Source organism: Zalophus californianus, chromosome 6 (assembly GCF_009762305.2).
Source record: "Zalophus californianus isolate mZalCal1 chromosome 6, mZalCal1.pri.v2, whole genome shotgun sequence".
NCBI classification, from domain to species: Eukaryota; Metazoa; Chordata; class Mammalia; order Carnivora; family Otariidae; genus Zalophus; species Zalophus californianus.
Window position 1 is genome coordinate 24,858,003 of NC_045600.1, and position 27,411 is coordinate 24,885,413.

Sequence of the window (27,411 nt, forward strand, 5' to 3'; positions counted from 1 at the left end):
CCAGAGGGGCAAAGCGAGAAGGTGGTGGTGAACCACAGCAATGTGTGTCCGGGGACTGCCCACGCCACAGGCCAGGTACGGGGCTTACCGCCAACATTCCCAGCAGGGTCGTATTTCCGCTCCTTGCTTGAAACATGTCCCTGAAAAGCTGGTGGAGACAGTCAGGACTCTTATCCCCAGTGTCCTCCGCCATCTGACAGCCTGCTTAAAATTCCACCACCAGAACCCTACCTGGGATATATATATAACTCATGGAGATGCCGTGGCTTGAGAGTCAGAGAGCTGGTTTCAGGCCCGGGGCTGCCACATGCGAGCTGGCTGGCCAGTGCGAAGAGGTAATGAACAGGCAAGTGAGTATTACAAAAGGGTGGGAGGAGACAACAAGGTGGGACCAAGGAGCCTCAGCCCCCAAAGAAGTGTCTGCTAAGCAAGAGAGTGCGGTGGCGGGTCAGGAAAACACATTTAGCAGCATTCTAGAAACCTCTGCCTAACTCACCAAGGCAACCACCACCGCTCCTGCCTGTGCACAGCCGCTGCCACAGGGCCTCCCCCTCACGGCTCCCCACACCTTCACTTCAGCCAGATTCCACTCTAGAAAGGGATGAGGGGGCAGTGTTGGATGCCTAGGAGGCTTTGTCTCAGGGGTGGGGGAAGGGATGCCAAAGCTGAACCTGCAGGAACAGGACCGGGCCGCTGAGAGCTGGGGTGTTTGCAGTACTGAATGTTGTCAACAAGGATAATTACAACGGAACACAAAGTTTCCTTACACACAGAGAGGAAATGACATCCTTATTGTCTTTGCATTAGTCTTGCTCTGTGATCTTATGGTTATTGAGTTATTGTCTTGCTTAATTTATGCCACAGAGACTGCTTGGTGGACGCGCCTCCTGTAGGCAGGAGATGGTACTTCCCAGGCAAGAAATGCTAGAGAATTCTTAGGTTTTCTCAATAACCGTTTTCTTCTTTCCCCCTTTAGCAATTGGACGCATCTGAAATAAAGACCATTTCCTAGCCTTCTTTGCCTCTAGATATGATCATGTGACTGAGTTCTAACCAATGGGAGCTTAATGGAAATATGAATAACTTCCAGGGAATGTTCTTAGGCAGTTGTCTTTCCTAATTTCCACTGGTGGAATGTTGACTTGATGGCTGGAGCTTGAGCAGCCATTTTGGACCATGAAGTAGAAGCTGCATGCTAAGAATGGTGGGGAAAGGTTATAGAAGGGGCCTGGGGCTTGATATCATAAAGGGTTTTGCCAGCCCTAAAATGCCACTTCCACCATGAGGATGAGGACTGCACCTGACAGATGACAGAACAGGGTACTGGAAAGAGCTTGAGTCCTTCCTGACACTGCACCGTATTAGCTCTGGACTGCCTGCCTCTAGACTTCATCCACATGTGAGGGCAATGCATCTGCCTCATTTAAGCTATTGCTCCTTTGGGTTTCTTGTCTCTTCACAGCCAAACCAAATTGAAGTGAAACTCAGAGTGAATTTGTTTGCTGCTTCCTCAACCTTGCCCCAGTATGAGCAGGGCAGAGAAGACCCAGCTAAGCCTCTCTTGATCTGGACCTTGGAGGCTGTTTATCGTGGTTGGGGCCAAAGTGATATCTACAGTGTCCAGTCATGAAGTGGCCTAGGAAGGGAGAGAATGGGCAAGGATTCTTTCTTCTTGGAGGCCCAGAGGAATGACTCAGAAACAAGATGGCAGCTATGCTCATTTTATTGCCCCCCATGAGACTGTAAGTGAGTAGAAGGTAGAGACTGGCTCAGAGCCCAGCACATAGTAGATGCTCAATAAATATTTGTTCACTGGCTGACTGACTGTACTGTACTAAGGAATTTGGAGTAGACACTGAAGTGACCAAAGTCCCTGAAGGGGGATGGAGTGGAGGTGGAGACCAGGAAAGAGATCCCTCAGGAGAAGGTGATTGGAGGTGTGTATGTGACAAAACTGGAGGCACGTGGTCCACAGCACACCCCTGCCCCAATAGTGCAGCAGATCCTTCCAGGGTCATTGGGGAGAGTCCTGCATTTTATGAATGCAGGATACTTCTGGGCAGAGGTGCTTTACAGCTAGTGAGGCCTGGCCATGTACAGGGTAGCATTTGTTCCTCACAACCTCAAGGGCAGGGATATTACTGCACTCTTTGTAGAAGAGAAAACTAGGTCCCAGAACTGCAAGGTCACTGGCCCAAGATCACTCTCTAGGAGATGCAGGAGCTGGGACTTGAACCCAGGGCTTCCAGTCACAAACATTACCTTCTTTGGAACAAAGGATGCAGGTGGGGATTTCTGACTCTCTTTCTTTCCCCTGAAGTTCCCAGGCCAACACTAAGGCCTTGGGTGTGGTTTATAAAACCGTGAAGTGAAGAGGAGGTGGGACAAGCCTGGAACAGGGTGTCAGGCAACTTCTCAGCAGACTGGAGGGCTGGCGGACAGAGGCACCCAGCACTGCAGATAGCCCGAACAGTGCATTTGCGCAGAGAAAAAGTGCTCTTAACTTAAGATACTTTACTGCCATCTGCTGGAGAATTGTCACAACAACCATACAAATCTATGTTGACCGAAGTGTGAAAAACGACGCCCTGGAATTGTAAGGTGCAGAACCTGAACAACCGCACAGGGCAGCCCTAGATGTATCTTCTCTTGCCTGAGAGAATGAAAAAGACGGGGGGTCCCTGCTACCATGATAGTTCAAGTTCTGCCCTCTTCTTTCCTGCTTGGGGGTCCCTGGTTCAAATAATCAACAGTGGTCTGCCTCCCACAGGTTCTCCACCCAGACTCCTTCTTTCTATTCTGCTAGTCCATGCACATGTCCTGAACATATACCCTAGGCCAGCTTCCATGCTGGGCACTGTGGGTACCATGTGGGCAGAACCTAGTCTCTGCCCTTCCTCAGCTCACGGTCCAATGGAGGACAATCAACCAAGCCGTTCAAACTTAGTGTGATATGGTGGTAAAAGGACAGGTGTCGATTGGACTTGCAGGCTTAGGGAAGGTTTCCTGGAGAAGGTGACAGCTGTGTGAAGCCTGAAGGATGAGTACAATAAGGCGGGCAGAGGGGCAGGAAGTGTGTTCCAGGTGGGGCAACAGCCCATGCAAAGGTCTGAAGGCTCAGTGAGTGTGTAGCCTACAAGGCTTTGGGAGAATCCTGGAGCATCCCCGATGGGGCCTTGGAGTTCCGGGAGTCCCCAGATTCTGCCCAGGGCAGGCTCCCTGTACAGGTGGGCACTGGAGACAGTGAGTCGGGGGCTGGCTTCTGACTGAGGTGACAATGGGGCGGAGCCTTTACTCACTCAATCTTAAAACTGCTGACAAAGAATGATTATTGTGCCCACACTCTATGGCTTAAACTGAGGCTCAGAGAGGCTAAGTAACTTGCTCAAGGTCACATAACTGGAGAGTGACTGAGTCACATTGGACCCCCATCTGTGTGACGCGGATCTGGCAGCAATGCCCCAGGTGCTGTGTGTGTCTCTGCTGACGGATGCCAGGGAGGAGAGCAGCCCAGCTCCTTCCTCGCCGGCTCTAGGCGTTCAGGTCTCACCTCCCCAGTTCCAGACATGGAAAAGAGAAGGAGGGAGGGGCAGGTCCTCACAGGAGAGGACAACGCTCCACGGCCACCACCCACACAGCCCAGGCTAGAAGGTCGGCGCCCAGCACCTTCCCTAGGCAGTCTACCCTCGTGTGCCCCCCTCAACTCAGGGACAGTGCATTCTCCCCCTGCCAGGCCCCAGAACAACAGCCTGCCTGCTCATGTCACAGAATCCTGTGGGGTTCTGCAGTCTCCTTGTTTCTTTCTCAAGGCTTCAGACTCGTACAAGGGTATAGAAATGTACTGAAGAATGTTTTCCTGTCTGGATGTGCATCTCTCCTGGACTATTTGGGTTCTTCACCATTTACTAACAGTGACCTCTGGAACATTTTCCTAAGCCTCTGGCTCCGCTCCAGTAAGATGTGGACAATATCTCACCAGGCAGTTTGAGACCTATATGAGATCACGTATATCAAGTCCCTGGCATGTGATCACTATTTACCCCGTCCCCTGTAGTGGTCAGCTGTCACCTGCTGATGAGCGGGTGATGGAGACTCAGTGGCCAATGATCCTGACCTGCTCCTGGCGCTGTTAGAGTCTGTTATTACACACACACACACGCGCGCGCGCGCGCGCGCACGCGAACCAGGCAGAGGGACAGCTCACTCTGGGAAGGCAGAGGCTCTGACAGCAGCGACCAAGAAGCAATGGACACTAATGCACGTAAAGCACCTAACACAGAGCTGAGCCCCGAGCAGAGGAGGCCTCTGTAAGCACCGCCTTTCGCCTTTCTTCCACCTTCAAGCCCTGGCTGGAAATGGATGCAGCTGAGGAGGTTGTGGGGGCCCCTTTAGCTCACCCCACGTTGAATAGTTGGGGTCACAGGGATTGGACCTTCTGGGTTTCATTTACCTGCAAGAGAAGGCTTTCAGGCTATTCCTTGGCCAGGCCTCTGAAAACTTCCATTAGGGCCTGGAGCAGGGCCACCCAACCCTTGAGCTTCAGTTTCCTTATCTGTAAATTTAGGCCAGTAATATTTACTTTGCATCATCATTGTGAGGATTAAAATGCAAGAAGTACCTAAATTGTCTACCACGATTCCAGAAAGAAGATAAACACAAAACAAATTATAGCTGCAGTCACAAGGATGGGACCCAGAAGGGTTTGGAGCTGTCTGAAGGATGCTAGTCTCAACCACCCAACTGCCAACCATTGTGGGAGGTTGCAAATGTGGGTGCCATAGCTGATGAGGAGCCAGGATACAATCTCTTCCTACTCCACTCCTCTTGTGGGAGGGAAGCTGGTACAAACTTTTAGGAGGGTAGTTTGGCAATAGGAATCTTTTTGACCCAGCCACTCTCCTACTAGGATTTCAGCCAAGGAAATAATCACAGAGCCCCACGGAGTTGTTTGTGCTAGGACATTCATTGCAATGTTGCTAATAATAGGGAGAAATTGGAAATAATCTAAAGTTAGAGATGCACTCATATACACTTTGGCTGAACGCCAGGTGGCCAAGTGTTAAGATCAGTATTCAGCCGAAGTCTAGGCCGATGTCTACTATCACCTTCATGGAGCAAATGTTTTTGATAAAGGAGTACATCTAAAATTGTAATTGAGATTATTTCTGATGATAATTTCATTGTTAATGAATTGCATTGTCAGTGCTGAGCAACGTAACATGGCAGGTACAGGAACAACACTCTCCTAGCCCCAGCAGTGGCTGGCTTGCTCCTGGACTATATATATTATGCACGTTTGTGTTAACAAATCAATGCTTCCTTTTGACTGATGATGGTGGAGGAGTGTGATCCTCACTTTTTCCGATAATATCTTCTTCTCTTTATATTTTTTTCCATGTTGGGTCAAATATGATTCCCCATGGATATTGTTACATATGATAAAGGTTTTCTTCCTCATGAAATTGGGAGGTTGATTGACATCCAGTTTGTCTTTACAAGATGAATTGTAAAGATATTCACAATTGGGCTTTTTTATTAAAGGCTTACGGTCTAAAAAGAATAAAGTAACTAAAAAACTGACATTTATAAAGATTATTTTGTTTAGTGTTACTGAATGCTAGTATCCCAAACAATTCTACAAAGATCAGAACTCTGATATAATCTTATTTCTGTTATTCTGCTTCATATTATTATTCTAATGTTTTATTGTTGTTGCCTCAGAAAGTACTTTCTGAAAGTATCTGGCTGACATGCTTCTCAATATTTGTGTTAGTTTCCAGGGCGCCTGGGTAGTTCAGTCAGTTAAGCATCTGCCTTCGGCTCAGGTCATGATCCCAGGGTCCTGGGATCGAGTCCCACTTCGGGCTCCCTGCTCAGCGGGAAGCCTGCTTCTCCCTCTGCCTGCCACTCGCCCTGCTTGTACGCGTGCGCGCGCGCTCTCTCTCTCTCTCTGACAAATAAATAAATAAATAAATAAATAAATAAATAAATAAATAAAATCTTTAAAAAATTTGTATTAGTTTTCAATATTTCCTTCTATATTTTAACACTTGAAGACTCTTAATTATTTCTGTACACTGAAGGGACAATATTTATAACTATCCTGAGTGATACAGCATTTTACTCTTAAAATAATAAATATACATTTAAGCTTTAACTGATAGAATTTCAACAAATAAAGCATGAAAGAAGATATTCATTACAAGCTACATCTAGAAGGTTATCTACATTTAAAAGTGATTATTAACAGTAAATCCAGATAACATGCCATGTGTGTATCACAGAGGTTATTATGCTTGTTGGATATGAAGATTATGTAACATGGTCACAGAACCCTGGATCATACACGTGTCCAGGGAACCCAGAAACGACAATGAAGTCTAAACTAGCTATTCAGTCTTTCAAAGACCAAGGCTGAAGATGAAGCTGAAGGGTCTATTTTGATCAGACATTAAGGTCAAAGCCAAATTTTGGTGTATCGCTACTAAACTGTATCCTTTCTGTAAGAGAAACAATCAAGCTGGCCATTAAAAATGACGTTGGGGGCGCCTGGGTGGCTCACTTGGTTAGATGACTCTTGTTTTCGGCTCAGATCATGATCTCATGAGTCATGAGATCAAGCCAGTGTCAGGCTCCACGCTCAGCGGGGAGTCTGCTTGAAAGAGTCTCTCCCTCTGCCCCTCCCCGCTCGCTCGCTCTCTCTCTCAAATAAATAAATAAATCTTTTTAAAAAATGATGCTGGGGAAATGAATTTATCAACATGGGAGGATTGTCTTACTATTGCAGAATTTTAAATGCTGGTTATAAAAGAGGATGAAGACGTGGGCCCAAATTGATAATTAAAAGGACAAAATCTGAATGAATAGAAGATCGAGAGACACATACAAAATATTAATGATTATTATCTCTGGGTTTAGGATCAAAGGGTTTCTGCTTTATTTTTCATTACAATTTAAAATTTTCATATAAAAATATTACTTGTATGGTTTTTCAAAATAAAAAATATCTGTGATGTAATGAGCACTAAGTATTATATAAGACTGATGAATCACTGAACTCTACCTCTGAAACTAATAATATGCTACATATTAAATAATTGAATTTAAATTAAAAAAATAAACGTATTTTTAAAATAAAATAAAAAAATATTTAGGGGCGCCTGGGTGGCTCAGTCGGTTAAGCGTCTGCCTTCGGCTCAGGTCATGATCCCAGGGTCCTGGGATCGAGCCCCACATCGGGCTCCCTGCTCAGCGGGGAGCCTGCTTCTCCCTCTGCCTCTGCCTGCCTGCCTGCCTACTTGTGCTCTCTCTCTCTCTCTCTCTCTGTCAAATAAATAAATAAAATCTTAAAAAAAAAATATTTAAAGTGCGTCTTTTCTGTCTCCCCTTTCTGTTGCATCCAGGGCCAGATGTCAAGCTTGCTGAGCTGGCCAGATGGCCTGGGACACTGACCACGGCTGCCTATGGTGCTCACTGCCCATGTTCATTTGAGGTCAAGGCTCTATCAGGCTGGAGCTGCTTTTCCTGGGCCTGTTTCTGTGAGAAGAAATGCCCAAAGGAAGACACAGGTCAGTGGGAGGGTGGGAAAAGGCAGGAGTAGTAGCCCCATTTGACCAATGAGGAACCAGAATCTTAGAGACCAGGAAAACTCCTGCTTCTGTCCTGAGATTTGGGGGCTGGGTAACTTGATGTGTCTGAACTTTTCCATAGTAGAAGAAAAGATGCCACTGTTGGCCCCCAAATTAATTTTCCTTTTCCTCTTTACTAATACAACCCACAAATTTTAACTGGTTCCATAGGCACCTGTAGCTAGGTGTGGCCACATGACTAAGTTCTGACTAATGAGAGGTAAGTGGATGTGTTGTGTGCAACTTCCAGGAAATGTCCTTAAAGAGAGGGGTATGTCCTTTCTCTTTTTCTCCTTCTTGCTGGCTGGAATATGGACATGATGGCTGGGACAGGAGCAACCATTCTGGGCCATGAGGCAACATGCTCAGGATGATGGGACAACAAAACAGAAAGAATCTGGGTCCCAGAATGGTTCAGTTTTACATGGGTCCCATGTGATCATGACACTTCCATACCAGCCCTGGACTGGCTCCCTTAAACTTCATTAATGTGAGAGTGAAGTAAACTTACATCTTGGCTTAAACCCATGTTTAACTAATTAAGATTAGGTGCACTAGCTATCACTGATTTAATACTTACTATGCCAGCCACTATTCTAAGTGCTTTACAGATGTTATCTGGTTTAATCTATATAGCAACCCTATGAGGTGGGAACTATAATTAACCCCATTTTACAGATCAGGAACCTGAGGCACAGAAGGGTCAACTGACTTGCTCAAGGTTGCACAGGTGACTGGTGGAACTGAAATCTGAACCTAGATCATCCAACCCCAGAGCCCGTCCTCTCACTGCTCTTCTGGACCCTCTCCTTTGGCTCCCTTTTATCTGGTCCCATTGACACCTCCATCCTCTACTGAACACTTGTTTATATTAACTCTATTCTCCATCCTACCCCATTCCTGATTGCCAGCAAAAAGCCCATTCTCTCTATACCCTGTTTCACTGAGAAAAGATTTTGACTGGCTAATTCATGCTAAAGTGTAAGAGATCAACATCAGCATAATATGTTACTTTGCCATAAGGAAAACAGGCTCTTTATTTCTATGTCAGCATGAGAGGTGTGAGAGACAGAAGGAACCACATTGGGTGAGACTTGGGCATTGGAATCATGTGACCTGGATTTTATTTCTGCTGCCAGCATGCTTTGCAATCTTGGCCAATCTCATAACCATTCTGAGCCTCTACTTCTCCCTCTACAAAGTCAGACTTTCATTAGACAGAGCTGTTGTAAAGATTTACTGAGTTAACCAATGCAAAGGCACCTGGCCCCCTATCAGCCTGACACATAAGGAATGTCAGTAAACATGAATCTTTATTAGTTGAATTCTGTTTATCCATTGCTTCCTATAGCCTCTTCTTCAAAGGTCAGATATTGAGGTATAATTTACATATAGTAAGATCCACTCTTTTGAGACATAGAGTTCTATAAGTTTTGACAAACCTATAGTCCTGTAACTATCACCATAATCAAGGTATAGATTTTTTACAGCCCAAATAGTTCCCTCATGCTCCTTGTCCCCCAGACTGTCTCTTATTTATTCTAATATTTATTGAGCCCCTATTGTGTGCCAGGCTCTGTGCTGGGTCCAAGCTACAGAAACAAAGCTGGTGGGCAAGTTCTTGTCCTTGAGGGGTTTATAGTCTATCTGATGAAAAGAAACAATAAACAAGTAAACAAACATACAAACAAGATCATCATGGAGGCAGTCCGTGCTATGCTGCAAGCAAGCAAGATCATTCGGTGACCAGGAAACTGTTTCAGTAGAAAGGACAGGTGCTATTGAGTTGGCATCCTTGTCATGTATAACTGATAACAAAATGCAAGTTAGCTAAAATGCCCATTTGATGGGCAGAGAATTTGAGGCTCAGAGAAGCTAAAGAATGTGTTCAAGGTCACACAGCAAGTAAATGGGAAAACAGGGATTCAGGCCAAGGCCAGCAGACACTGAAAGCTCACATCAAAAGCTCTTGCTTTTTTTTTTCCCAGTCACACCACACTGCCTCTCTCCTGGGCCCTGGGCCATGTCTGCTGGAGCACTGGGGGAGATGGAGGCAGGGGGTTCAGGGCTGTGAGGTCTGGGCTGCCTGCTATTCTGTGGCCACTATAACATACCCAACAATCTTACAAGCAGCCAAGGGCACTGCAGTGGCTCTCCTGGTCCCACCTCCCTCCTCCTTTAATTGAGACGTCAACCTTCTGCCTCATTCCCTCCCATCCTGGACACCTGGCCTAGCAGCGCTCTGGGCAGAGACAGCCGATCTCCCCCTGTGCCCCTGAGCGCCCTCCAGCATGAAGACATAAAGTGATGTCATAGCAGACAGATGAGCGTGCACTCTGTCAGCCCCTATTCTTTTCTTTCCGTTCCCTTTTTCCCCCTCTTCTTCCCTCTGGCCTCTGCTTCCCTCCTCTTCCCCACCCCCACGCCCCCTCTTTCTCCCTCCCTCTGCCTCCTGCAGGCTTTGAGACCAAAGGGCCAATTAATCTTGCTGCCACCACCTTGGCCAAGCTGCGCACTGGTCCACAGGCAGAGGCATCCCTACCAGGACTGCCTGCTTGGTCCCTGGAAACCATGGCTAATTGGTAAAAGATCACATTTGTTTTTCCACAGCCTGAACACTCCAAAGGAGGTTCTGCCAAGCCAAGCCAAGAATTCCATTCTTCTGCATCAATCACCAGGGAGACTGCTGGGGTTACCTGTCACCCAGAGGGTGACATTCAGACCTGCTGTTCCTACCTTGACATGTGGACTTTGCTGATGAACATCATGGCTCCCAATTCCATACACACTCTCCAGCACCACACACAGCAGAATGCTCGAGAGCACTTGATTAATGTGCTGCAGGCTTGCTTTATTCAAGTAATTTTACATAAATATCTCATATAAACATCATGCAGGTCTTTTATTCTGAGGGAGTATGTTATATACCTGCTTCCTTTATGCAAGTGAGATGTTCCAGAAAGTTAAGTATCAATGAGATTCTCCCATTACATGTTTAGTCACATTTTAAATCGAACATAGGCAAGGCTTGCAAATTAACATGCAGCAAATCTCTGAACTCAGTTTCCTTACAAGAAAAATGGGTTTAATAATTTTTGGCCCAGCTAGCTTACAGGGCTGTTGAGAGACTTGTCGAATAAAATTTTAATTTTGTGGAGGTATTTCGTAACCTGCAAAGCACTTTATTACATCAAAGTAATGTTGTTGTTGCTAAAATGAAGACGTAGTTGGCCAAGTACATTACCACCTCCAAATAGAGATTCGGTAATAATCCAATTTCCGTATATTTGGTTTGCTAAGACAAAGATTATACTTACATGTTTTTTGGATCCAGGCAGGCTGGGATGGCGTCTCACTAAGCCTTCTGAGACTCGGGGAGCACTTTGTGGTTGTCCCTGGCTATGACTTGCTATCTGCAGCAAAGAGCATCCTGTCTGAGGATGTCTATTAAAATCTTAATTTCAGGGCACCAGTTAAACTTGAGACCCCAGTTTATCTTCACCCTGATCAATATGAAATAATAAGAGTATGAGAATAAAGGAAAATCCCCAGAGCCTCCTTTGTTGGGGCCCCTTGAATCTTGGAATGTTCTCCATCCTAAACAGCTGGAAATTGTAGGGCGAGATAGACATGTGGCGGGGGGGTGTTCCCCACCCAAGGGAGAAGCTGCTTGCTGCACAGAGTTCCTCTCTTGGTACACAACATTTTGAGGCAAAATTGAAAGATTGCCACTTGGGAGGGAATTTATTTTTTTCAAATAATGGCACCAAATAGCAAGATGTATGACACATATTTCTGGGAAAGTGCTCCCCAGCAATCAGATGTCTGTCTGTGTTTGCCGTTCCCTTGGGACTGCCTGCAAGTACAGTCCCAAGGGCAATGTGAGTGTAGTTTCTAAATTATTTTCTGATGCTGTTTATGGAGGATGAGACTGTAGTTGGGGTGGGTAGTGGCAGGATGCAAGATCGATGGTGACTATGTCCTTATCATACATTTCAAAGACCTTGGGACATGGCTTTGCCTCTCAGAGAGAGACCAGTATCAACTCATGAGTCAATACAGTTGTACGCAGTGACTCTGCTGGGCAAATCATCCTGTTAAGAGATATGGAAGAGACCCCCAAATATTTCCAACATAGACCAGGAGCTCTCACTTTGGCTGGAAAGGCAAGATGTTCTTGTCGGGTAAAGATAAGGGCCCAGAAGTGAGCTAGGAGGAGGAAGAAGCTAACTCTGTCCCATCTCCTGCCCGGACAGAGGTGCTTAAATCACATTATCCCATGTGATCATCATCACCAAGAGGTAACATCTTCGTCCCATTTTAGGGGTGAGAAGACTGAGAGCGGAGAGGTTACGTGACCTGCTCCAGGTCCCACAGCTGGTAAATAGCAATGAAGTGTTCGTTCTTAGTCTGCTTAATTCTGAAGGGTCCAGAATTGAGGTGAAGTTTTCAAATTGACCTCCCTATCGATTTTGTCAGGGTTAAGCACCAATTTTAGAAAAACAAAATAACATTTGGCTGCACTTCCTCTTATTCCATTCACTAAGTGGGGGTGGGGGTGGGGGGGCACTGAGGAAACCCTCGCTCTAGCTCGAAGCTTTAATATCCTTTCCTGTTGATAGACTATATTTCTAAGTAAGTAATTGTTCTTGTCCATTTGCATTTCCACAGCCAGGCTCTTTCCTGGCTGAATACTCCCTTCCCCCACTGCCATCTTCCCACGTGCATTTAGCTTCTCTCTCTCTCACCCTCCCCTCACACTCACACACACACACACACACACACACACACACACACGCACACATCCAGATGCACACCTTCCCACCACACACCCATATGCAAAATAAAATTAGAAATACTGCCCGACTCTCAAGGTATTTAGGGAATGGAGATCTTCAATCAATATAGCCCAAATCGAGGACTCCAGGCTCCCTCCCTCCCCAGCCAGTGCTGGAGGCCAGCAGAGAGCCCATACAGCCATGATCTTCACACAAAGCAGCTCTAAAGGGAAAAAGGCCATTTGAGCATCCCTGTGTCTGCCCTGTAGCCACTTGGAGTCACAGAGCCACCAGATTCTCAGAAACCAACCTTTCACAAGCTATTCCTTTGCTTACATGTAAGACCCTTTGAGAACATGGAAAGCTTTCCCAGCCCCCTTTTTATTTGGGCGTACATTGATAAAATACTGAGAAAACAATGTCTGATGGTTCGAAACTATAGGATGAGCTGCTAAGCATATGGTCTTCACATTAAGGGATTGCCCTTGTTTTAATCAACCAGATGAGAAAGCAATAAACATTTATTATGTTAGCCTTCACCCAGAGGAGCGGAATAGGCCAGACAAGTGAGCTCTGACAGCCCAGGAAACTGAGGCAGTGGCGGCACGATTATTCCTGCAAAGTGTCTCTAAGGCTTTCTCTGCTCTGTCCCCAACCCCACTGACACACACTGGCCAAGTGTCCCCGCCCTCTTGGTGCTCCTCAGTACCCACCTCAGAATAGAGGAGTCAGGAAGGGGAAGGACTGGAATGGGGAGGTTGGGGTGGGGGTCCAGGCAGGAGCTCCTGGTTCAAGCTCTGTGCCTGGATCAATTCTTCTGCAGGGGCACCTGGGTGGCTTGGTTAAGCGTCTGCCTTCGGCTCAGATCATGATCCCAGGGTCCTGGGATCGAGCCCCGTATTGGGCTCCCTGCTCAGGGAGGAGCCTGCTTCTCCCTCTCCCTCTGCCTGCCGTTCCCCTGCTTGTACTCATGCTCTCTCTCTCTCTCTCTCTCTCTCTCTCTCTCTGTCAAATAAACAAATAAATAAAATCTTAAATAAATAAATAAATTCTGCTGCTGTCCTCCCTTCTCCCAAATCAGAGCTCCCCCTGGATCTCAGGGTGATTCAAGTTGTATAGAGGCTGAAAGCATGTGCATTAGTTCGAATCCAGGCTGTTACTTCCCCGTTGTATGACCTTGGTCATGTGACTTAGGTTCTCTGTGCCTCAACCTCCTCATCCATACAATGGGGATGATTAAACTTCTGCTGAGAGGGTTAACAAAGCTGTCTTATACTAAAGGCTTAGCACAGTGCCTGGTACATAACAAGAGCCCAGGAAATAGTGTCAATAATTATGAACTAATACTCAAATAGTGCTTACCATGGGCAGGCCCTGTTTAAGGGCTTTACATATATTGTCATAAAATTCTTACATCTCTGTTTTACAGATGAGGAAACTGGAATCTGAAGGTCACACAGCAGTGAATGCCGGACATTGAGACCCAGGCGGACAGGCTCCAGAGTTGGGGCTCTCAACCCCTGTGTGCATAACGTCTTTGATCTTTATGGGTGTTGCCCCTAGCAAGCTGAGCTTTCAATCCCCCAGGCTTCCCTCCTTCCAAGAGAGTGGGGAGCGGGAGGGTGTCAGCCACAGCGGGGAGGGAGGGAGCAGATGATGGCTAGGACATCCACATCAGCGCTGAATCCAGATCCCCCAGCTGGAATCGGTGGCTGAAGTCAGGCAGGGCGCCCCAGCCGGCTCCAGGGAAAAGAGGGGGGGGCAAGTCCACGATGCTGAGAGGGGTGGCCAGAGCGCCGCCCCCAGGAGGGGAGGGAAGGGTGGCGGGGTTGAGGGGTGTCCAGCTGCCATCCCCGCCGCCGCCTGGCCACCACTCGCTGGCGCCCAAGTGGGAGGAAGGCAGCTGCCCGCTCCCTCCTCCCCACATCCCCGCTACCTGCCCAGTCCCCCGAAGCGAAGCGTGAGGAGGCTGCGAGCCAGCGGGGCCGAGCCCACAACTTTGCAGCCTTGGGCAGGGCGAGAGTCGGCGTCCAGGGCTCCTCTTGTCCGCGACCCGAGCTCGGTGAGTTCATTTCCTCACCCCTCTGCGGCGGCGCGGGGGGCGGCTTCCCCAGCGTCCAGGAGGCGGTGGCCGAGGAGCCGGCGGCCGCCCGCGCCGCCAGCCTCGCTAGGGCTCCCGGCTGCGCCGCCCTCCACCGCGGGCGAGGCCGCCGCGGGTGCTGAGCCGACAGCTCCTCACGCCCCCCCTCCCCCCCGCCACCCCGCCGACCCGGCGGGCTCCGCGGTCAGCCGTCAGGTGCAGGGCCGGGCGCCGGGGGCTGGCGGCGGCGGCCCGCCCGCCGAGCACCCCTCGCTCCCCCAGCCCCTGTCCGCCTTCCAGGCGCCGCGCCGCATCTGGAGGCTGCTCCTTCGCCCCCCTGGCGACCGGCGTGGGGAAGACACTTGCTTCGCCCGATACCGGAGCAGAGGGCTCTCTGGGGTGGGCAGCGCCGCCGCAGCCCCCGGGAGCGCCCTATCGGGGGCGGTGCCGAGCCCCCAGCGACCACCCCCGGCGTGCTCTGGGCTGAGCCCCTGCCGCGGAGAGAGGCTCGTGCTCCCTTCAGCGGCCGCAGGTCCCCGGGGGCACTGGCAGCTGCAAAGGGGACTCCAAGGTGATCAGTCGCCCAGCCCGGACGGGACAGCCTGGACCGAGGCCTCGTGGCATTCGCCCATCCTGGGTGCAGCCGCCTTCCCAGAACTTTTCTTGCGCCTAGGGCTCGCCTACTCCTTAGCCCCTGGAAAAGTTCTCTCGGGTGCCAGGAATCCTATTTCCCGGTGGCTTCCGAAGCTGGGCAGGAACCAGGGCTTTGGGGGGGCCGGGTACAGTGGGGATGCGGTGGGGGTGCTCGGCAGCCGGGGTAGATCCGCGGAAAGCCTGGCAAGCATCCGCTCCTTCGCGCAGGGAGGGCTTGTTGGCAACGAAAGGGTTTCGGCGCCATCGGGGTTGTTTGGGTTTCTCCTTCCAGGAGGATGGGGGGAGGGCGCGAAGGGGGGATTTTAATTTCGTCGCTTCAAATGAAAACGCTCTTTGCAAAGAACTAGCCAGGGCAGCCAGCGACGGAGAGATGGGCTGACCAGGACCGGCTGTTACAGGTATTCCGGCTGCGCCCCCCACCTCACCCGCTGCCTGGGCGCCTGTGTGAATGTATTGATTGTTTTAATTGATTTTTTTTTTTTAAGCCAGGTGGCAGCGGCTGCATTTGTGATACACAGATATATACATACACAAACACAGATACCCAGGCGCACACAGAATACACGTACAGAGTCATACACAAGGAACACCCCCCCACACACACACGCACACTCACCACACACAGATCACGGACCTCCAAGCATACATACCTCCCAAGAGCCTTGGGTTATGGGTGTGGTCCCTGAGTATTGCCCAAGACGGGGGTGGGGGGGGTGGGGGGGTGGGGGGTGGGGGGTGGGTAGGTCAGAGGGTGAGAGAAAAGGAGGTGAAGCAGGACTACCAATAGGTCATTTCTCTCTGGCCCACTCCAAATTCGTTGCTTTCTCCTCCAAGGGGGTCTGAAGGAGAAATCCCAAACCTGGGCTCGCTTCCACTGCCATAAAGGAGCGGAGCCCAAGTCCCATGCCCTTCATCCCCTCCAGACAGCGAATAAGCCCTGCCCTCACCCTCCTTGGGCCTGACCCCAGGGCTCCAGGGCCTCCAGGTCGCTCAGAACCCGAGGGAGCGGGCACCTGGAGATAGGGCCTGACCCGCAGAGGACGTTTCGGTCTCGGGATCTCACACCTGCTCGGTTCCGGTTTTGGGGAGAGGAGGGGTGATCCAAGGGACAGGGGTGGGGAGCTTGGGTTTGGGCAGGGTGGGACCGACGGACTGCGCCCCCGGGGCACCGCAGTGAGTCTTCCTCTCACCCTGGGCCCCTTAGGAATGTAATCGAGGATGCTGGCCCTGAGGCTGCTCAACGTGGTGGCCCCCGCCTACTTCCTGTGCATCTCCCTGGTGACCTTGGCGCTGCAGCTCTTCCTCTTCCTGCCCAGCATGCGCCAGGACCCCGCAGCTGCCCGGCTCTTCCCTCCCGCGCTGCTCCACGGGGCGCTCTTCCTGTTCCTCTCCACCAATGCCCTGGGCAATTACGTCCTGGTCATCCAGAACTCCCCCGACGACCCGGATGCCTGCCAGGGGCCCCCGGCCAGGAGGGCCCCGTGCCCCCCGCCTAGCACCCACTTCTGCCGAGTGTGCGCCAGAGTCACCCTGCGGCATGACCATCACTGTTTCTTCACGGGCAACTGCATCGGCAGCAGGAACATGCGCAACTTCGTCCTGTTCTGCCTCTACACCTCCCTTGCCTGCCTCTACTCGATGGTGGCCGGCGTGGCCTACATCTCAGCGGCCCTTTCCACCTCCTTCGCCCACCCCTTGGCCTTCCTCACGCTCCTTCCCACCTCCATCAGCCAGTTCTTCTCCGGTGAGTGGGCCTTGGCCGGCAGGTTGGGCCCTACACAAGGACCCTCTACTCCCACCCCAAGTTTGCCAGATTTTGCAAATAAAAATACAGGATGCCCAGTTAAATCCTAACATCAGATAAACAATGCATATAACTCTTTTGTATAAGCATGTCCTAAATATTGCATGGGGCATACTTAAATTTTAAAAATTCTGTGATCCAGGCACCTGGGTGGCTCAGTAGGTTAAGCAGCGGACTCTTGGTTTGGCTCAGGTCACGATCTCAGGGTCGTGAGAGCAAGCCTCGCTTCCTGCTTCCTGCTCTGCGCTCAGCCTTGATGATCCTCTCCCTCTGCCACCCGCCCCCACCCAGCGTGCTCTCTCTAAAATAAATAATCTTTTTAAAAAAATAAAAAATAAATAAAAATTTTGTTATCTATCTGAAATTAAAATTAATTGGGCTTACTGTATTTTCCCCAGTCGCCTCCTTCTCCACTCCCCAGCCTCATTCATCACCTCCTCCTTGCTTGACACTAATTATTGGCACATAGCATTTCCTGAGGATCCAGGCAATACACCTGCTCTGTGCCAGGCAGGGCTGGGTGCTGACCTTCCCTCCATGCAGTTTGTGAGGCACACCCATGCTATGACCTTCCTCTGCCTGGACTCCAGTCCTGCTCACACATTCCCCCAAGGATTTTGTCCTCCAGAGGTCTTGCCAACCAACCACAGTAAGACTGATCAGGGTGCCAGGCCAGCCCCAGCAGGAGGCTAAGCCCTGCCCTCCTGCCCACTATGTTTGTCCCCACCAGCCTGAAGATGGCTTGGAGCAGGGGGCACCCTGGTTGGAGATGCAGCCATGTTTAAAGGCTCCATTTCACATCACAGAGCTGTGGGACTGGCGTGGGATGTGACCCTCCAGGGAGGCTCTCGCACTTGCAGGAGCCAGGCCTGTGGGCCTTCCCACTGGCACTCAGCTGCACACCCTGTGGGGACTGTACTTTATATAGTGTGCCCCAGGGAAAGTTCCTTGGTTCCTGGCCTAGAGGGACCTGGCTCCTGGTGGCAGTTCTTATCACTTTACCTGGCCTTGAAATTTGTCCCTACCTCACTTCCTTCCGTTCCATCCCCACCTTGGCCTTTGACTCCAGCTGACTTGGATCTTACAGTTGGTAGCGTGCATGCATGTGTGCGTGCGCGTGAGATTGTTATCTCCATCTCGCAGATGAAGGCATTGAGGCTCAGATGGGATTAAATGGCTTTCTGAGGATCTTACTACTACTGACCACCAGCCTTTGCCCCCCTTCCCCAGGTCTTGAAACAACCCCCAGCAGCACAGGGAATCCAGCACGTTTCTTTACCTAGTGACGTTTCAGGGACAAAGAAAGACATTGCGGCTACTTCCATTGAGAGCCCAAGATTGTCTTGATGTGCCTGGGCTGGCCACTCACAAAAGTTCTGCTCTACTCTGGGGAAAGCCATCATTTTGGTCTTTGGTGGGGCTGCAGCCTGGTCCTTCGCAGGAGCAGAACTGTTCGCCATCAGACAGTGGGAATTCAGAGGCCCAGGAAGGCCCTAGCTGTAGGGTTGCCTTGAGGGCTGATGGCTGAGTTCGGCCCAGAACTCAGAGCTCTGGGGCCTTCTGGATCCTGGCATGGGCACAGGAGGCTGCTGGGACCAAAATAACCAGGCCGGGGGAGGGTAGGTGGGCGGGCTAGGGGGTGGAGTGTGAGCACAGGCAGGTGGAGGGATGAGGAGAGCCAAGAGAGCCTGATTACACTTTCTTTTCCAAGTAGCTTCATCACATCAAAATGAATGGTTCCAAAGGGAGGATCTTGAAATGGTTTGATTTGAGATAAGCCTGGGCTTGAGGCCTGTCCATATGTGCAAGGTTTGGGAAACAAGATAGAAAGGAAGAGGGGCTCTTGCTCTGATCTGGGGGGAGAAGAGAGCCAGTCAGCACCTACCTTGGGGCCCAGATCCCTGTTGCAGCAGAAGGATGAGTCCCACCCCCTTTTACCTCCTCCCCATCCCCACCAGAGAGAAGAAGGCCAAGATTTCTAATCTCCGACTCTCCCATCCCATTCCTCTTCTCCTTTGCTGAACTTTGTTTTCCTCCGGGGCCAGCCCTCCTCACTCTCCGCCCACACGCGCACCTTACCTCTTCAGCCTCTTCCTTCCTGTCTCCTCTCCCTCTATTCTCAACCCAAAGGGTTGTGGGCACACCCTCTGTTGTCTGCCCAGGAGGGCAGGTGGACAGGAGGGAATGGGAAGGCACAAGCTGTTTCATGATGGAGCTGTCCCCAGCTGTGGTACTGCCCCAAGTCAGGTCTGCCAGCAGAACACAACATGGCTGTGAGTGTGGGCCTGCAGCTCAGGCCAAGAAGGTGGGAGACTGGCCAGTTTGATTTTGGAAGTTGTCCTTTCTTTGGGCTTCAGGAGATTGAGTCACCTCTCTGAGTCTCATTCATCTCATCTGGGAAATGGAGACGCCACCATCTGACCTGTGTCATGGCATCTGGATAAATGTGCCAGAATGGCGGGTCCCACCAGGAAGTCCAGGAGAGGGAAAGGGGACTAACATTTGCTGAGCACCTATTATGTGCTACCCACCCTGCAGGTTTCACTTCATCCAATCCCCACAACGAGTCTAGAGGTAAGTATTCTCATATCCATTTTAAAGGCTCAGGAACCCAAGGCTCAGCAAGGTTAAGTTGATTCTTTTTCTTTTTTTTTTTAAGATTTTATTTATTTATTTGAGAGAGAGAGAGAGAGAGAGAGCAGGAACACAAGCAGGGGCAGAGGGAGAAGGAGAAGCAGGCTTCCTGCTGAGCAGGGAGCCCGATGCGGGGCTCGATCCCAGGGCCCTTGGATCATGACCTGAGCTGAAGGCAGACACTAAACGACTGAACCACCTAGGCGCCCCAGTTAAGTTGCTTCTAAACCACACAACTAGTGTGACTCCAACCCAAGATTTAGACTCAGGGCTGCCAGCCTCTAGAGCTCATACTCCATTCACTGCCCTACACGGCCTTTCTCGAGCTGCTTCTTGATGAATGAGCCACTTGAGGGAGGGAGCGAGGTTCTTGTCCCTGGATGTCTATTGAAGATGCTGGATGACGATCTGTCAAAGGTGTTATAGATGCTTGGTAAGAAGGAAGGATGAAGAGAGATTTGATCGTGTGACCATTCAGACCCTTTAGGAAAATTCTGTGATTTTCTAAAAGAAGCAGAACTATTATTAAATAATTCAGAGGAGCTGAGGCAGCCAGGCTGAGCAACTTCAAACACTTCAAGAGAAGGCATGTCCCCAGAATAGCCTTTTGTAGCTGCTGCAAGGGGCCAGGAAAAGGCCACAAGGTCTTTTCCACATGTCTTGATTTAGTGCCAGAAAAAGCCTATGGAAAACAGCTTCCATCAGCCCAGGCTTATCCCTGCGGCTGAGTTACAAGGCAGGCCTGCGCTTGACAGCTCTGATGTCTCACATCCCAGCTCGAGGGCCATCTTTGTCAGCATTCCTGGAGCCCAGAGGGCACCATGGGCCCAGGATCCTTCATCCTGCACGTGGCTGCCTGAGCTAACCTGTGCCGACAAGGAAGAAGTGGGTCAGAGGGATGGAACAGCCCTATGTAAGCCCTGTCCCACTGCCGCCCCTATGCCGGCTGAGGGGCTGCTCAAAATGCCAGCTGGAGTGAGCTTTCCATCCCCCGGGCAGCTGGAATTGTTTGTCCCCAACTTTGCAAGGAGAAACTGCTATCAAAACTCCGGGCTGAGGGCAAGAGGAGGCTGCTATGAGCAAACCTGAATCCGGTCCACATCCTCCTGGTTGCTGAGTCCACTGATGCTCAGGCTGAACAAGTTTTAAAAGCCTAGCCCTAGGGCGTCCAGAAATTGGGGACTGAGGAGACCAGGGAAAAGGTGGGCTGGAGCCAGGGCATGCTGGAAAAGAAGGATATGGTTGAGAATCGCAGAGGCTGAATAGGTTGTAAGGTGGGGTCTCTGGAGTGGGTACCTTCATCTCATTAGAAGGGGTGGTGGTGGGCTTGCCCTGCAGGGAGAGAGGGGCTGAGGAGGGCCTTTGAGTTCTCTCCTGGAACCACTGCCCTAGCTGCTGGGCAAGTCAAGCTAGGTGTCTCTACCATGGCTTTCAAGGCTGCAGCCCATCCAGGACTCCAAGCCCTGGAAGGAAGGAGAAAGCTTGATGGTCTTAGGAGTTAAATGTGAATCCTTCTTTGATGTAGTCTCCTCATCTGTGAATGACCCTCAGCAGGGAGCATTGCACTGAGTGTGAACCACAATGCTAGTCACTTTGTACACCATTTCCCTGAATCATGCAGGGATTACTGGAATCCTGTGGAATCATTATTATTATACCCATTTTGCAGATGAGCAAACTGCAACTCAGAGAGTTTAAAAAACTTGACAAGACCACAGAGCTGGGAGATTCAAGCTAGCATGGACTAACCACCCCAGGTCTGAACAAGAATGTGGGTTCTCTTACTCAGGGGGTGTTCAAAACCAATAATAGAGAGTGCTGGTTTGGAGGGGTTTGGAGAGGTCCTGCCCAAGGCAGGGAGCTGGACTGATGACCTTGGGGGCCTCTTCCAGCCTTAGTAAGCTCTGACTGACAGGACAGCTCTGGCCAAATGCTGTAGTGGCCACACTGTCCTCTTGTTAACATTAATGGCTGAATTATTCTCTAAGTCAATGCTCTGCACTGCCCTTGGAGCTTGTGATTTATTCTTCTTGATGACTAGGCCCCGTTCTCCATCATGCTGTCACTTTCCGGAGTCCTCCCAGCTGCCAGTGCTCCCAGCTCCGTAGGAAGACGGTGCTGCAGTCAAGGCGACTGCCCAGGAGCCAGCTCTCTCTCTAGCATCCTCAGCTCACCCCCCTCACCTCTTGAGAAAATATCTTCTCCCTGTTTCCAGACCACAAAGAGAAGGCAGAGAGAGATGGCATCTCTGACTCTGAGGAAATGTTAGCATCTAGGCACTGCCCAGAGAAGCTTCCTTTTCTTCTGCCCCACGTCCCCAGTTCTCCCCTCTCCCCTCAGGAGCCATCGGCACTAAGAAAAAGTTAGGTCAACTAGTTCATCCTTCCCCTCCCTCGCTGCGGCAGCCCTGAGATTGCTACAAAATATAGCTTCAGTCTCATTAATCCCCCTCTCTCCCTGGCAGAAAGCGCCTGCATGGATCGCTTTTCCGTACGTGGCCTGGGTGTAAAGCGATTCTGGTGTTTCCCCGCCCCCTGCAGGAGCTGTCCTCGGTTCTGAAATGTTCGTCATCCTCATGCTCTACCTCTGGTTTGCCATCGGTCTGGCCTGCGCGGGCTTCTGCTGCCATCAGCTGCTGTTGATCGTACGGGGACAGACCCGCCACCAGGTGCGGAAGGGGGTGGCGGTGAGGGCCCGGCCCTGGCGCAAGAACTTACAGGAGGTCTTCGGGAAGAGGTGGCTGCTGGGCCTGCTGGTCCCCATGTTCAACGTCGGAGGTGAGAGCTCCAAGCAGCGAGACAAGTAGCAGGCATTCCCATCATTTCTCTGTTTGTGCGTCTTGACTCCTCCTGAACGTAAGACCATGGCACTCTTGTCTCCACCCATGACCCAATACAATCTTGAGCTGGTAAGGTCCTAGCATCCACCTCTGGGTCTGTGACCTAGAGAGAACAGTGTTGGCTGGTGGATCGTAGCAAGAAGGAAAAATGGCCACCTAGGCACTGCTAGGCTCTTGGGAGCCAGCCCACTGTTAGGAGGCCTTTGCTTTTGTTCCTTCCCCTTGGAGCCCCTGCTTGCCTCTCTGCCTGGTTCATCCATTCTCTCCCATATCTCATGTCATCACTGCTATCACCTAGAACTCGTTCTCTCAGACGCATGTTAGGAGTGGAGAATGGATTCTTGCTGTTGGTATGATGCTCCCCAGGACCCAGAGGCTGGCAAAAATGTTGAAAATTAACATGTGTAAGAGGTAGCCAAGTTGACTCTGCCAACTGCTTGCGAGGTTGAGAAAGGAAGGGTGTGTTCTTATCCTCTATGTGCAATTGTGAGCAGTAGAAGGGAATCTCAGCAGCTTACTGCCCCATCCCCAAACTGCAAGGCCCTTTCTCTGGGGAGACAGCAGCCAATGGCCAGGGATTTCCAGGTGCTGTCCTCTGTCCAGCCGGCCCCAGCTGGCTACCCCAATGCAGTCTGGGACCTGCCTGGATGCTTCTTTTCCCTGGCACTCGTCCAGGTTTCCCCGCCTTGATCTCCAGCCTCTGGGTCTTTGCTAGGTGCTGGGGAGGCAAGGAAGAAGGAAGAAGGAAAGGAGAAATACTGACAAATGAGAGAGGCATGTGACTGCATAACCATACAGAAGGGGACGTGTGTGTGTGTGTGTGTGTGTGTGTGAGAGAGAGAGAGAGAGGGAGAGAGAGGGAGGGAGGGAGAGATGGTGAGTTTTGTTGTGAAATAGAGAATGCTTAGGGGAGGGGAGGAGAGAGGTCACACACAGGCTGGGCACTTGGATATTTGGGGAATGAGAATGAGAGGAGCAAGTAGGTTCATTTCTGAAGGACATTCTAGCAACTAAAGCTGTTCAGTGTTTGAATGGCTGCCTGGGAAGGTAAAGAGTGCCCCACTGGAGGTATTCCAGCAGGGACTGGCCAGTCATCTGGCAGGCATGCCGTGGAAAGAATTTCTGCACAGGGTCAAGAAAGGGAAGATCCTTTCCCACCCCCAAGATTCTAGCATCCTCTTTGTGATTGTTGGTCCAGAGGCAAGAACTATAGAGATGTCTGTGAATTATTTGCTTTCATGAAGGGGGCGAGCAGGCATGGAGGGGTCTGAAAATCATGATGCAAACTTTCAGGACCCTACCTAGCTACCAAGGAGGGAGTGTGTGGGGAGCCAGGACAACCTGGGTATTAATGCTAGTTGAGGGGGTTGGCATTTGAGGAAAGCGAGATGGAGCAGTGTCAGGGGCAGATGGGGACAGTGCGGGGGGGAGCTGGAAGGTCATGCTCTGCTCTGAGAGGTGAGATGGGGAGAGTTGAAGCTCGGGAATGGGGGAGACCAGAATATGGGGGTGCAGTCGTGAGACCAGCCCTGCTTATCTAATTGGCTCTGGATGGGAGCACAGCTTTGTGTTCTGGGACCCAGAGGATCAAATCTCTGGGGCATGTTTGCAAGTATGAACAGCACAAGTGCCCCTTCTGACTGGATCCCAAGGTCAGTCTGCCATCCATGCAGACAGCAGGGCTGAAGCCCACATCCTACAGTGTCCAACTGGTGGCCACAGTGACCCCAAGCGTTGCCACACAACACCCTGATTTCTTGAGCAGTGTTTGGGAGGACTCTACCTTGGTTCTGCCTTCACGCCCCCTATAGGGCTAATGTAGAAATGGCACCCACCCCTGGCTCATACTCCCTCCCATATTCATTCATTCATTCATTCATTCATGCATCCTACATATATTTATTGAGTGCCAACTATGTGCCAAGTCTCTTCCAGGCACTGATATACAGTGATGAACAAGACACACTTGTGATGAGCACTGGGTGTTATATGTAAGTGATGAATCACTAAATTTTACTCCTGAAACTAATATTACACTCTAAGTTAACTAGCTGGAATTTAAATAAAAACTTGAAACAAACAAACAAAACAATGATGAACAAGACAACAAGATCTCTGCCATCAGGGGCATCTTGTCACTGCCCCCATGCACTGACTCCCACGCCTTGAAAAATGGTTACTCTGCCTTCTTGGTGTCAGCAGGGCAGGTCATTTGGAAGGGAAGGATATTTGCAGAGAAGGCTGAAGAGGAGCCCAGGCCGACTGGATGGAAGAGTCATTGGGGAGCATCTTCACCCCCAGTTCTGTCCATACTTAAAACAGTGGGATTGGAAGGGATGGGAAGAGAGGCCCTGGGCAATCCAGGTCTTGGCTGTCTCCCAACTCCAGAGCTCAAGCTTGGAAGCTAGCCATGCCATTCCCAGCCTCCTGGAGGTTCAGCACTGTGAGGCTTGACATGGGGAAAGGAAATAAAAGGGAGACCTGCAGGGTTTGACTCCTGGCAGACTGGTCAGTGGGTGGTGATGGTGGGGAGGTTGCCAGGTGTGGGACTGGAGTAACATTTGTACACATGGCCCTGTATTGTTGATGAAGAACATCAATAAAATATGTGGTGTTAAATTGGATTTGATGCAATCGCCCGGGCGCTGTGGCCGGTAGCAGGGCTGGCAAGGCTAGAAGGCACTGACGCAGTCCTAATAGCTGTTGAAATACTTAAGCTAAGTATTAAAATTACTTCTGTTCTACTAGGTAAATAACCATTGTCCAGACTCCCTGAGTAACCACCCCTGCTGCCCCAGCTGCTCCAGCAACCCCTCCTCGAGCCCCTGGCTCACCTCAGAATCCAGCGATGAAAAGGGAAATGCCTGTTACCTGCACGGAACCCCCAGGATCCTACTCCAGCCCAACAGCCAGTGTCCTTTGTGACCCAGCAGGGTTGTGCTGTGTGGTTGGGAAATGTGTGGAAACTACCCCGGGGTTGGTAGCGGGTCTGTGTCCTGGGATCTGTGGACCCACGGGGAGCAGGGGTAGAATGTCTAACCTGGGAACTTTCTTCCACTTCCTTCCACTCCTCTTCCTCTCCCACCTTCCCAGGTCAGAGGACAGGTGGAGAGAGAATGAAGAGGAGAAGCCACTTGGTTCTCCATCACAGCCAGAGCTGACCACCCTTGAGGATCAGCCAGGCTCCCTGATCTCTCAGCCCCTACAACACTTGGACACTTTGGGCTACCCAGTCCCGGGGGGCAGCTGAGAGGGGGTTGGGCCCTGCAGGGAGGGAGTGGTCGCTGAGCAGGTGAATGAGCATGACATCTGATGCATCCTAAAGACGAACAGGCCTAGACTAACGGAGGACATAACTACAAAGTGCTAGTTCCGCTTGGGCTGGTGAAGAACCTTTGGCCAAAGCCAGTGTTGTATATGGGTCTGCATTCCCTGGATACATGCCAATGAGCAACCAAGAAGGCAGACCTTAGGTATGCTGGCTGGTGGGTGGGGGTGGGGGTGAGAGGTGGGGGTTGGGGATGAATGGAAGTGTGGCTTATCTTCAGCACATTAGATCATGGGCTGTCTACACTCCACAGGGCAGACACTCTGGCTTTTCACCATTGTATCCTGAATGCCTAGCAGGGGCAAGGCACATAGTAGGTGCTCAGTAAATATTGACCAAACAAGTGCTTAGATTTTGTGCTCATTTGCTCACTCCGTATCTCTTCTGTTCTGTGCACACTGTGGGGCTGGAAGAGAGATGAGACAACACTGTCCTCCAGGGGTTCACATCCTGGAGAGGTTCCTGGGAGAGCCCAGAGGAGGAAGAGAGCCCGTCCCAGCTATAGGGACCAGGGAGCTTCCATGTGAACTGCAGAGGCTGGAGGGGGGGGATGACATTTGAGCAGGCAGAGATGGACAAGGGGGCTTTCCAGAAAAAGGGAACAGGCCTGGAGCCTTGGAGTGATCATGGGATGGTGAGCATAGGGGACACCATAGAGAGGCAGAGGGAGTTAAGTCTAGGAGTTGAGATCTGAGCAGAAGGGGCCTTGAATGCCAACTAAGAGATCTGGAGTGAAGTTGATAGGGGAACCATTGCAGGTTGTGAACAAGGGAGCTACATGATTAGAGCTGGATTTCAGAAAGCGGGGCTTTGGTGGGTAGACTGGAACGGGGGGAGCACCCAAGAGGAGGCATTTGTTATGAGCTGAGGGTGACATAACCAGAGTTTGGGTGGGAATACTGGCTGTGGGCTGGTAAGGAAGGGAAGTGTCAGAGCCACTTCACGGACATGGAGCATGACTTGGAGGGGTCCATGGGGAGAAGGCCCGAGATGATCCTGAAGGTTGAGACAGGATGGTCAAGGTGACCTCAAAGGAAAGGCCATCAGGAGCAACGGAGCGGAGAGAAGATCATGACCCTGGGGTTCAGGGTACCTGGGATCACTCGCCTCTGTCAGTGGCCCATTGGTTGGCAACTAATGGTATCACTCTTAACTAACCACTCTGTAACCTCGAGTTGGAGGAAGAGATTCAGGGCAATCTGCACATCATGCCATGCAGCATGACCTTCTGGCTGCCAACGCTGGGAGAAACCATCTGCCTGTGGCAATAGGGGTCACAATAGGGGTCACAATAGGGGTCCTTGAGGAGACCTGAGCCCCCATCTGCTATAATGAAGAAGCTAGTTGTAGGTCCCAGCAGCCATCTTTTAGCCAGTCTCCTTTCCCAAGAACGTGGTTGTCCTTGTCACTCCATGTCCTTGTCACTCATGCACGCACGCCATACAGGATACTGTAGTCAGTATTCTGCAACTGGCCTCATTGCTCCCCTCATCTCCCTCCTCTGGGCATGCCCTCCAGGCTGCTGGGGAGGCAGCTCCTTCTGCTGGGGAGAAAAGAAGGGGCTGCGCAGGGAGCTAGGATATGTTGCTCCTGCCTTATCTGCGATGCTTTAGAAATGAGGCAGAACCTTGGACCTCGTCACCAACCAGGATGAGTCTGTTGGTGG

At 50.7% G+C, this 27,411-nt stretch overlaps 2 protein-coding genes across 14 annotated transcripts in view; one reads left to right on the forward strand and one right to left on the reverse strand.

Moving 5' to 3' along the window:
* Positions 1–27,411, reverse strand: part of TMEM63C (transmembrane protein 63C) — a 125,318-nt gene that overhangs the window by 85,846 nt on the left and 12,061 nt on the right. For 4 of the 10 annotated variants that reach the window (XM_027569781.2, XM_027569772.2, XM_027569771.2 and 1 more), the window contains exon 2: positions 10,946–11,131. The exons of 5 other annotated variants lie outside the window; for them this stretch is intronic. The gene's annotated coding sequence lies outside the window, so the exon portion shown is untranslated. Of the gene's footprint in view, positions 1–10,945; positions 11,132–22,295; positions 22,521–27,411 lie in introns of all 10 variants that reach the window. One more of the 10 variants, XM_027569778.2, reaches the window with a different exon arrangement.
* On the forward strand, positions 14,048–25,756 carry ZDHHC22 (zinc finger DHHC-type palmitoyltransferase 22). 4 transcript variants are annotated; one of them, XM_027569791.2, is made up of 5 exons: positions 14,815–15,057; positions 15,412–15,538; positions 16,345–16,884; positions 22,119–22,355; positions 25,511–25,756. In XM_027569791.2, exons 3-5 carry the CDS (start codon positions 16,359–16,361, stop codon positions 25,576–25,578), a joined length of 831 nt encoding a protein of 276 aa, XP_027425592.1. In that variant the 5' UTR covers positions 14,815–15,057; positions 15,412–15,538; positions 16,345–16,358; the 3' UTR covers positions 25,579–25,756. The 4 variants fall into 4 exon arrangements, with proteins under 4 accessions (XP_027425591.1, XP_027425594.1, XP_027425593.1 ...); XM_027569790.2 differs by lacking the exons at positions 14,815–15,057; positions 15,412–15,538 and adding an exon at positions 14,048–14,468 and having other exon boundaries at positions 25,511–25,755; XM_027569793.1 differs by lacking the exons at positions 14,815–15,057; positions 15,412–15,538; positions 25,511–25,756 and adding exons at positions 14,048–14,468; positions 25,166–25,295.

What these genes read in the sequence shown, in the direction of transcription:
- ZDHHC22 (XM_027569790.2), top strand. Translation starts at nt 16,359, where the DNA reads ATGCTGGCCCTGAGGCTGCTCAACGTGGTGGCCCCCGCCTACTTCCTG. An exon ending in CATCAGCCAGTTCTTCTCCG is followed by an intron (nt 16,885 to 22,118) that starts GTGAGTGGGCCT and finishes CGCCCCCTGCAG; the next exon opens with GAGCTGTCCTCGGTTCTGAA. An exon ending in CCCCATGTTCAACGTCGGAG is followed by an intron (nt 22,356 to 25,510) that starts GTGAGAGCTCCA and finishes CCACCTTCCCAG; the next exon opens with GTCAGAGGACAGGTGGAGAG.